Source organism: Porites lutea, chromosome 5 (genome assembly GCF_958299795.1).
Source record: "Porites lutea chromosome 5, jaPorLute2.1, whole genome shotgun sequence".
Taxonomy (NCBI): Eukaryota; Metazoa; Cnidaria; class Anthozoa; order Scleractinia; family Poritidae; genus Porites; species Porites lutea.
Window position 1 is genome coordinate 34,285,513 of NC_133205.1, and position 10,835 is coordinate 34,296,347.

Sequence of the window (10,835 nt, forward strand, 5' to 3'; positions counted from 1 at the left end):
AGATTTATTTTCTCGGACTCCCACGAGAAATTTGCTTTGGTGTTATTACAGATGACTAATTACATCTTGAGCCCTTGAAAAATGTAAAAATCCAATATTCTTTAAATTATTCTGTTACAAGGTTTTTGTCCACTGAAAATTGAAATTACTCAATTTCCTGGTGGATTCCGTCTTAATTTTTTAGGTAACTTTAAAGTTAGCACTTACTTGTACCTTCTTTCTGTGGACTGAACTTTTTAATTTCAAGCATAATACATATAATTATGGGGGCATAATGCTGTTTTCAACTTTTAGTCCACCTTTTCCCCACCAACCTTAAACCACAAAACAGGTGCGGGGTAGAAGTTTTAACGCACTAGTATCAGGGCTTTCACTTAGAACCAGTTATTAGGGATTTTCGCCAAGCCAGTCTTAGCATGACCCCTGGCTGCTTTCATAGAAACCTAAAGAAAGATTCAACCAAGACAACCTCCTAGCTGTTCAGGTCCATACTGACCTACTAATTGCAATACCCCGGCAACGTGATGTTTTAGTCTCAGCCTTGGGGTTAGGCCCAGGATGCAAAGTAAGTCATTTGGGCAAGCTGTAGCTAGCATATTGGACATCCGTGACTCTTCCCCTTTATTTTTTTTAAACATTTCACGTGTTTTCGTCCAGATGCCGAGCTGTTGATAGATATGTAAGTGTGGATTAATCACTTGTTATCACATTCTTTAACAGGTAATAAATATGCTTTCAGCCGCCCAAGAAAATAGTCCTATGTCTGTTGTACATGCTCTAGACAGAGTTTTGGTAAGAAATCTTCATTTTCATCTCAGTTGGCACATTGTTGCGTAGAAGCAAAATATATTTTTAGTTTAGCCTGCATAACTGGCGCTTTACGAGACTAGCGGGGCGAACGCGGCATTTTACGCGAAGCCCGAGACGAGCGCGAAACGCCGCGTTGGCCTTGCTTGGCTCATAAAATAAAACGTCTGTTACGCAGGCTATTTTTAGTTTTAGTATCTCTTTGGAAGTCTGGAGTCCAAATTTTCAACCATTCAACAGCACTAACAAGATCAGGATAGTGATATGTTATCAGTATGGAATTTCTGCGCACGTTCCTCAGACGGCGTTTCGCGGAGAAATCGTTGGTGGTCGCTAAATGTCGACTGTTTTCAGACTTTACTTAGTTTCGCCAATTCTTGGTAGGGTCACCGCAAAAGCGTGTGGCGCCACTACGCGGTCTCATAACAGTCCCACCCCTCGCGCGATCGACCACCACGCTACCGGGGACTATGTACCCTACTCTTAACGAACAGTGCGCGGGTTCTTCAACGTCCAACAGAATTTACGTGTGCAAGGGTTGTGAGGCGGGGCCTTCGGTTTATCGTCCTTATCCGAGAATACTAGAAAGTCTAACTGTTTGCAGATGTTTGACAAAGGCAGTACTTTCTCCTCAGTTATTTAAAGACCCCGAGTGTTGGTCCGGCCGGGCTTTCAACCAGTTCCGGCCACCCGCTCGGCAGACCGGCGCTTATCTAATTAAGCTAACGTTGCGACGGTAGGCTAGATCTCTATAAACTTCGGAGATTTTCCTTGAAGGCTTGAATCAAGCTTACTTCACTTGTTATCTGCCCACTGTCATGTCAATTTACATTCAGAATAATGACAGTTCTGCAAACTGCGTTTGTAGGAAATTCTTCGACAAGCGGAACTGTATTCTCCCTTTACTTCAACGGAGGAAGATGTTATGAGTAATGAGCTAGTGGGAGGTCTCATGAGCAACGTGAGTACAGAAAATTGATGCCTCACTTTGCACGGTGGCACCATGGAGCCGCTCTCGGAAGAGAAGCTTTTAAATTCAGTTCGAAGACGACTATGATTTACTACTTTTTACTAGAGATTTGATTTAAAGTTTTTTTTTTTCCGCGTATTCTCAAGAATTAGACTCCCCGGAAAACTTCATTGAACTTTATTTTTCACCAGAAAACGGTAAAACTTTTTTTTCAATGAAGGAGGTTGAGCCCTCCCCTGTTCAAGACCTGAATGATAAAAGTTCTAATATGACATTCTCGCTAAAACTCATAGTAGAGTGACGACGGTTATCGCGTTTTCCCGCCAAAATGACGCTGGTTTACGCTTACGCAGCACTTAGTATTTAGAAAATCTTGTTCTTGAAGCTTTCGTCGCATCTTAGAATCTAAAGATCTCTAATGAGTAGTTGATGTATGACCAAAACCGTGCCCGTAATCCTTAAAAGCTATAACAGATGTGTTTTCAAAGGCCAATGAAAATAGAGCTTTCTGAGCGCTTGGTGAATCCAGAAATAATGGGAGAAGGCTAGTCAGCCGTTCTAGTTTTCTCTCGAAAAGAACAGAGACCTTTAGATTCTAAGATGAGGACGACTACGAATACGAGAGTTTCTCAATTTGTAGCAGTGCTCGTGCGTGAGGCAGCGTCATTTTGGCGGGAAAACTTGATAGTCATCATTATACTACTACTAGTTTTAGCGAATGTCGAATGTGAAATGTTAGAGGTTTTATCATTTTGCGAGCGGGAGAGGTCTTAACCTTCTTCAGTGAAGATAACGCTGTCAACTTTCGGGTGAAAGAGAAGTACAATGAAGCTGTCCATGTTGTCTATTTTTTTTAGAATGAGCGAAAAAACTTCAAGTCGAATCTTGTCCTCGTAATCGTTCTCGTCCTCGAATCTAGAAGTCTCTAATTAAAAGCCTGTGAGCGAGCTCTCCACGTTAGGATAACACACAAGTATCCCAATCTTTTGTAGCTGGGTCGTGCGTGACCTAACACTCGCGATTTTCAAGAGAGAGAGAGAGAGATTGCTTTCAGCTGAAAGAGGCATTTTTTTTAATCTTAATTTGCGTTTCCCGTGTTCACGGATCACCGGAAATTCCAAATTGATCTATCGTCATCAAAACAAGTCTTGACACGTTTTTCAACGCTTTTCAACAAATCCCACTTTTAGCTTTTCCAATACTATCTTCTTTAAAGAATAAAGAAACATGTCCGCGAAAAATGCGGTAACACTACTCTATTTGTCTGCAGCAAATAACAACCAACTTCGATTGGGAGTATGTGTGGAGAGTGGAGCCGGTTTTTTTCCTCTAGTATCTCTCTTTCGTAAACGTGTTTCAACACTTTTGTTAACGATTAGTTGCTTAGCTGTCCTCCAGTGTGTGAAAATGTTCTGTGTTTTATTTCAGGGCCGAAGGAGGCCTTCGTGTGATGTGCTGCCTAAACCAAGTATGAACTTATTCTACACATTTGGCAGAGGTCTGAGCCTAATGCTTGCACTTGCAATAATTTCTAACTTTCATGATAATTGGTTTTAATCGAATTAATATTAATAATGCCGTCGGTGTTCTTAAGGTTTTGTAATCATGTTAATTTCTTACTCGTCTTAGAACTGAACACAAACTGAACTCTGATTTGTTTTAACCTCACTGATGATAGATGCAAACGTTGGTTATGTTTTTCTAGGGCTAATCTCTGTGATGATAATACAGTGGACTGTTCTAGGTGTTCAGACAGGAGGGACAGTGTAAAGAGAAGAACAGAGTGAAAAAATGTGGCAAAGATTGAACCTGCCCTTTGCGCTGTCTGACTATCTGAATGCCTGTAACAGCGTACTAGAGTTGTGTGGAAACGCCCATTTTAACTTCGCTTGCCTCCCATGACAAATGCTTGTTTAATGCTTATAAGATCTGCCTTTAGGCCTATTAAACCAATAAAACATGTTTAGTTAAACCCGGTTTAACGAAATGAAATGAAATAAAAGAGAACTAAACAACAAGTTTTATTTAGAATTCACGGAAATATTGACATCTACATTCATTTGTGGACCTTTGTGGCAAAGTTGTAGTTGACAAAAACCATGAGGCAGCCTTTATGACGGAAACAAATTTAAACCGCGTTCAACTTAACAACTTTTAAACATGTTTAAGATTTGGTGTAAATGCGGAATAAAACCGCCAACTACTTTATAAACCCCTGCCTCTTCTTGCATCCATTTTCAATGTTGTGTGCTCTTCAGCAAATTGTCCAGTTTTACTCTATAAAATGCCGGCCCCTAGAAAAAGCAGTCATTTCTTCAGTAAACGTGGACGGTACTTGTCACGGACCCCACTTTCCTCGCCTTGCCCGGGGCAAGCTGTGAAAAATGCACCATTTTTAAGTCACAGTGTATTTACCACGAAAGTACTAATTGAGGACAATACTTATACGTCTTCTACTGGAGACATGTAATCATCTTTTTATTACGGGAATATCTCGGATTGAGCAAGTGAAAGCCGCGACAGGAGTGAGGCAAAGGCTGTTTAAAAGTAGCGAAAGGACAAAATCAGAGTGAAAATTAGTTTGGTCCATAAATCGAGCGTTGTGAGATTCTATTTATTTTTTTTTCTGTTGCTGTACAAAGAATCATATTCCAATTTACCCGAATTTTCTTTCATGGATGGATCAATGAAGACATTAAATATGGCCATAACATCGTGACCAACACGCCTTCGTCTAGAGGGCGTCTTCTTAGTGGATCGGAATGTAAATTTATATTAAGACAAGTTCGTCCCAACTTGTTTTGTCAGGTCCTAAGGAATCTTCACAAAGCAGTGTGCGGACTCCAATCTCTCATCTTCAGGAGGCGCCATCAGAAGTCATTGCAGCTATGGTGGATGATGCAGACTGGGATTTTGATATTCTCAAGTTGGAAAAAGCCTCCAATCACAGGTGAGATGTGCTCTTGAGAATGAATGAACGAATAGGAAAAGAAGACTATGAAGAAGCGGTTATGTAGGGATCTTGCTTTCAAAACTTCGCTCTGATTTGTTAACTTTTGATGTTGCGGTGCAGGCTTACTCTGGGTTTGCATGCTCTCAGTATTTCCTGTTTTCCGTCACCATTCCAGGAAAGACTGGGGAGAGAGAAGAAACTGTGATGTCCGCAGAGACTTCTGGGACTGTTACTAGGGGCAGGAAGAAATTGGCCAATAGCTGACCGGCGCGTCCCCAGTAACCATCCCAGAAACAATTGCGGGACGCATTTCTGCTCCAGTTCCCCTCTCGTCTCCAAAGTGGCGAAGACGGCTTTTTTTCTTTCTTGTCTTTTTTTATTTGGGGCGGAAGAGGGGGAATCCGGGGGCGTCTGATTTGCCCTGCCGTGTTTGATCCGTCCTGCATATGACCAGAATCTACTAATTGCGCACCTCAAGAAAACGCCTGATCTTAAGGCTCTCCGGCAATGTAGACGACCAGATCTTAAACGCATATTTTTGGAATCGGTCTCTAAAGTGGTTAAGTTTGTGGAAGGTTAGTTGTCTCCTGGTGCGCACACTCAACCTTCATTCTTGGTAAACACTGAAAGTTATAGGCAGGTATAATTTTTTAAAAAACGAATTCTTCGTTTCTCGCTTTAGGCCCTTGTACTTTTTGGGAACAAAGATACTCAACAGATTCAGGGCCTGTGAGAATCTCAATATTTCTGAAGACGTTCTCAAGAATTGGTTACAAGTAAGTCTGTTATGATCTTGTTAACAGTACAAATACTACAAGAAAGTTCTGCGGAAGACCTGCTTGAATTTGAATTCGGTATAAGCTAGCGTGGTTGACCTATTTTGACCAGAATTCACCATTATAATGTAAAAATATAACCTTCCACTTGATTTTTACTATAATACAGTACGACACCAGTAAATTGTTGTCCTCTTTTGTTCTTTTCAGTTAATAGAATTAAATTATCACTCTAAGAATGCTTATCACAACTCCACGCATGCAGCAGACGTTCTTCACGCCACAGCGGTGTTCTTGGAGAAAGAGAGGGTCAAGGTAATTTCCTTATTTGGAGACCGTGACGCAATATTCTTTCCCGCATTACTCACCACTTGTAGTGCGTCTTTTAGGCGGGAATTTCATAGCGGCTCTTCTGATTGGTTGTTTTATGTTTGGACTGAGAAGCACGAGACAAACATCTCAGTAGTTGTCATGGCGCTTCCTTTGAACCTTTTGACGTTTCCATGGTTATGTCACTCGGTAAATTTATTCCAGGAATTCCTGGAAAATCTCGAGAATTTTGCCATTTTTTTCCAGGGCCGTGAAAACCCCTTAAAAGGTTTCTCTTGCTCACCTACCTGGTAAAATGCCTGGAATTTTTGATTGTTTAGCTGCAGGTGGCTTAGTATGTGTTAGATTGATTGTTCAGGGATAGAGGCTGCTAATTATTTTAAAATAATTAAAATTGGTAATAAGCCATTTGCATGATGGCGTCATTTTACTACCATGACCAGGATCCTTCAGGGTTTTGCTTTCTTTTGCAAATTAGGGCTTTTGTTATTTAAACGTCACTGGGGCTACAAAATTTAAATATGAAAGGAAAAACAAAAAGAACTCTGGTCGTTGTAGTAAAATGACGCCATCGTGCAAATGGTCTTTTTTTGTTACTGGCGTCCCAATTTTTTGAATCCTGGAATGTCTGACTCTGTACCCAGATAAATTCCTAAAAAACTACTTTAGTTTCAATGTCTTTCATCAGTAGGAGCCTGGGAAGCGTTCACACGTGCCGGTTTTTTTTTATTCCCGAAATATATTCCTGATCCAAAGGGGAAAAGACTCAGTGTAACCACATCTGTTGGTTTTGGTTTTGCTTGCAGGCCGTCCTTGAGCCACTTGATGAAATAGCGTCATTAATAGCAGCTGTAGTACACGATGTTGACCATCCTGGTTACACTAACTCGTTTCTTTGTAATGCTGGTAATGAGCTGGCTATCCTATACAATGATATCGCCGTGTTAGAGAGTCACCATGCTGCTTTAGCATTCAAGCTAACTGCTCGAGATGAGAGGTCCAATATATTCAAAGGACTTGACATGTAAGCTTCTTTTGTGTATGATAATTTTGTTGCTACTGGTTATTTAACGTCCACTTTGGATCCCATAGAGCGTTTGCACTCGCGTGGCCAGAAGCTATGCGGATTTATTGGATTTTGGAACAAAAACGTTCAACTCCCACAAGACTGGTTTGAAACACCAAGATGTTCACTATTTCATTGTTTTGGGACACCAATATTGCCGCCGTGACGTCATGGGTTTCGTCACATAACTTACCAATAATGGCGTTATATTGGCGGTAAGGCGGGTACTGTTATAGGATTCCTTGGGGGTCTGTGGCGTTTCCTATTCCTATATGATGTGCCAATGAAAATTGGCAAAATTCTGATGGTAAGGTGGGCTGCCTTGCGTGATGTACCAACATTGGCAATGTATCCTCAAGGTAGGGAAAACAGCGGTGCTCCGTACAAGATGTGGCAACAGCGGAAAGGCGAGAGTTTGGTGGGGGTATTTAGGTGGTGTACCAACAATTGCACTGTATCGGTCGCAAGGCAGGCACTGGCACTCTTCACATGATGTGCTAATGTTGGTACAGCAGTGACCTTTAGTTCATATCGTTCAGCGTGTTACAGAATACACTGCCACAGTTTTTTCGTCAACTGTTTTTTTCTTTGCTTTGATAGGGATGCATTTCGCACAATCCGTCAAGCTATAATCGACATGGTTATGGCAACAGAGATGACAAGGCATTTCGAACATCTCTCAAAGTTTGTTAACTCGATCAATAAACGGCGTACTTCTAGCATGGACGAGGTACACTCGGTGGTAAGACTCAGCTTTGTTCTTTATCATCTTACCAAAGCAATAAACTTACTAAGTTGTCACTGTGAACTCTAACTCAAAGTGAACTATGCCTTCTTCGGTAACGAGCTTCTAACTCTTGTGTTTGTGGATGAAATCCTCTGGTGTGACCGTTCAAATGAGACCTCTCCAGCAGTACTTTCACATAATTGTGTTAGTACTACTTTTTTTCACCATGTCACAAAATTTAATTTTTTTTTCCAAGAAAACTTTTACTGAAATTTGATTGCCACATTTTGAAGTAGTTCTTTCGTTACAGTTGGTTCCGTTTACGTTAGGACTGGCGAAAATCCCCTCTTACTTTGTGTTTTTGGCCAGTTACCTTTTTGAAATATTCCTTCGGTTCTTTGTTAAAAGGTGGTCAAATCAGGCACCAACTTCGAATGTAAAGCGGTTCAAGTCTCGTGTTACACACATTCGCGCTTTTTGAATCCAGCGATGAGCTGATAATCCGCTTACAGCTTGGCTTACAGGGCGCCCAACCTTATTTTACTATCAAGCAGTGAACATTCTTGATGTCTTGTTATTTTCACAGCACAGTGGACGGGGTACGCCCGACTCCACCGCATCTTCAGCTGTAGCTCTTAATACACCAGAAAACCGAACATTAATCAAAAGGATGCTCATCAAATGTGCTGATATCGCCAATCCAGCCCGGCCTCGCTACCTCTGTAAGGAATGGGCATACAGAATAGCTGACGAGTACTTTTCACAGGTGTGCCGATAGTAATTTGCACTAGTGTCAAAATTTTGTCTGTTGTCGGACGTGTTATATAAAAGCGAAACTTGTGGAGGGTATGTTATTTTTGTGTTGCACATTTTTTGGTCAAATCTTAGCTGAAATTATAAGTAAGTGGTCTCTGCCATCTTTTGTCAATCTTGGAACTCTAAATAACGATATTATAGTTTTGTCCAAGAGAAAACAACAGCGATAGGTTTTTGGTCATTTTACGACAAAATAAGAATTAACCTGAAAAAGTTGGTCCAATTTTTTATCAAGTTGCGCTGAATCCATTTTCATCCTGGCCATCGAAAGCCAGAGACAATCGTAACATAAATACAGTCGAGGTATTGTAGCAGAGTAATTTTAAAGACAAAAGGACCATAAATTCAATGTTCCTGAGAATAAAGAGGCCCGTTTCCAGCTAGCCATTCACGTGGTAGAAAACCGCCACGCTGGAGAGCAAAAGTCGCACTGGGACAAGACAAACAAAAGACATGCGTAATTTGAAATGGTAGTTTTCTTTGTTTATCTTGTCTCAGTGCCACTTTTGCTCTCCATCACGGCGGATTTGTACCACGTGAATGACTAGCTGCAAAGAGCCTATTTAAATTTGTTGGTTAGCAAGGTTTTATCCTTCATCATCTTTTAGACGGAGGAGGAAAAGCGGCGTGGTTTACCTGTTGTGATGCCTGTCTTTGATAAACTGACGTGTAATGTACCGAGGTCACAGGTGTGTACGGACATGTGTTTTATAATATGTATTTTATTTATCACTTGTTTGCCATTATAGCAGATCAGTGGTATCCTCTATAAACAAATAATGGCTGCTGTCGCTGAAAAAAGTTGCGGGGCGATCATAGCTAGATATAAGCATTAAAATCCGCAGATCTTGTATTATAATCACTAAATGTTACAATTCTTCCGGCCCTGTTTTGCATTCTCTGGAGTCTGTCATACAGGCTTTTTCCCATGCATCCCCAAACCTCGGAGCTCGGAGCAATACTCAAAATAAGGAATTTATTGGATTACAGCCACTTTTGAACCTCATCCAAGTCTTAATTTAACTTTTCTTCAAGAGTTGTGAGGTCATAAGCGGAAACGCTACTCTAGGTATCATCAGCATACATAAGTCAGGTCATTTATATAAATGAGAAACAACAAGGGTCCAAGTGTAGAACCTTGTGGGAACCCACAGCTAATAGGAAGGTAGTCTGACAGAGTTCCATTGACAGAAGTTCTCTAAAAGTGATCTGATAGGTATGATTTGAACCACTGAACTGCGTGCGGGTCAAGACCAGAAAGTTGCAGTTTTTTCAACAGTATGCTGTGGTCATGCGTGTCAATGGCTTTCTTAAGATCTACAATAGGAAGAGTACACTAAGAGCACACATTTGGCCATTATCAATATTTAAGTACAAGTTGTTAGTAGGTTCAAGCAAGGCAGTCAAAGTAGAATGCATCGGTCTAAAACCATGCTAAGAACCTGCCAGCAAATTATTGTGACTTCAGGTACTCATAACGTTGATTGAAATTAACGTTTTCGATTATTGCGTAGCAGGAAGTCACAGTACAGCTAGGCCTCTGAATTAACAAAACCGTGTGCACACTGGGAACCGGTGTGCTTTTTAGTGCCCGATAAAAATAAGTAGAAGAAGTAGTTAAAAGTCGAGACCTTGCACTCGGGCATCGCCCTCTGATTAACAGCTTACGTGAAACTGATATGCTTTTTCCTTATTTCCAGGTGTGGTTTATAGATTACTTTGTCAGTGATCTTTATGACGCTTGGGACGGTAAGGATTTGGTGTTGTTTTCGTCAATTCTCTTTCTCTTTTACATTTCATTTTTCTTTGTTTTTTTTTTTTCTGATCCGTGTATGTCCCCTTTCCAGCTTTTGCATTTGTACCAGAGACAATCAGGCATCTCACAGATAACCACGAATACTGGAAAAAAGCCGCAGAAGAATGGGTAAGTTCTTGCTATGTTAGGCTGTTCAGACTGCTTCTTGTTGTAATGTTAATCGATGAACTCGCAAACTAGATGCTTGTGTCAATGCGGCGTGTAAGGGGTTATTCCAATAAGTACCAGAGATCCTTAGTTTAAAAATATTTTTTTGCCGTACAGAAATTTTTCATTTTCTGAAAGATATTACTTCCTCAAATATTACACGTAAGGAGCTTGAAAGGGCTTGAACGCTTCCTCCAAAGATGGTTAAGATAAACCCAGGGTTGTTCATTTGTTATTTGGTGAAAGTTTTGTAAATATATGAATAAATGAATGAAAAATTAGTGCATCTGAAGAAAAATGCTAATAATGGCGTCAGCTCAGCCGGATTCAGGTAGAATGAAATGCAGACAGAAGATGCCTACTCAAGCCTCTCATTTATTCGTTCCCAAGATTCTATCGAGTGGGAGAGAACCCTGGGGGCGATGTT

The 10,835-nt window shown here is 40.8% G+C and overlaps 1 protein-coding gene across 4 annotated transcripts in view; it reads left to right on the plus strand.

Moving 5' to 3' along the window:
* The window catches only part of LOC140936589 (high affinity cAMP-specific and IBMX-insensitive 3',5'-cyclic phosphodiesterase 8A-like), a gene marked incomplete in the record, with an annotated part of 33,720 nt that overhangs the window by 16,820 nt on the left and 6,065 nt on the right, over window positions 1-10,835 (plus strand). For 3 of the 4 annotated variants that reach the window (XM_073386088.1, XM_073386090.1, XM_073386091.1), the window contains 12 exon segments: window positions 721-792; window positions 1,676-1,768; window positions 3,206-3,275; window positions 4,586-4,727; window positions 5,413-5,506; window positions 5,717-5,821; window positions 6,643-6,860; window positions 7,503-7,644; window positions 8,216-8,395; window positions 9,054-9,134; window positions 10,146-10,194; window positions 10,293-10,369. In XM_073386088.1, coding sequence (XP_073242189.1) covers window positions 721-792; window positions 1,676-1,768; window positions 3,206-3,275; window positions 4,586-4,727; window positions 5,413-5,506; window positions 5,717-5,821; window positions 6,643-6,860; window positions 7,503-7,644; window positions 8,216-8,395; window positions 9,054-9,134; window positions 10,146-10,194; window positions 10,293-10,369 — 1,323 coding nt within the window. 4 annotated transcript variants of the gene reach the window in all.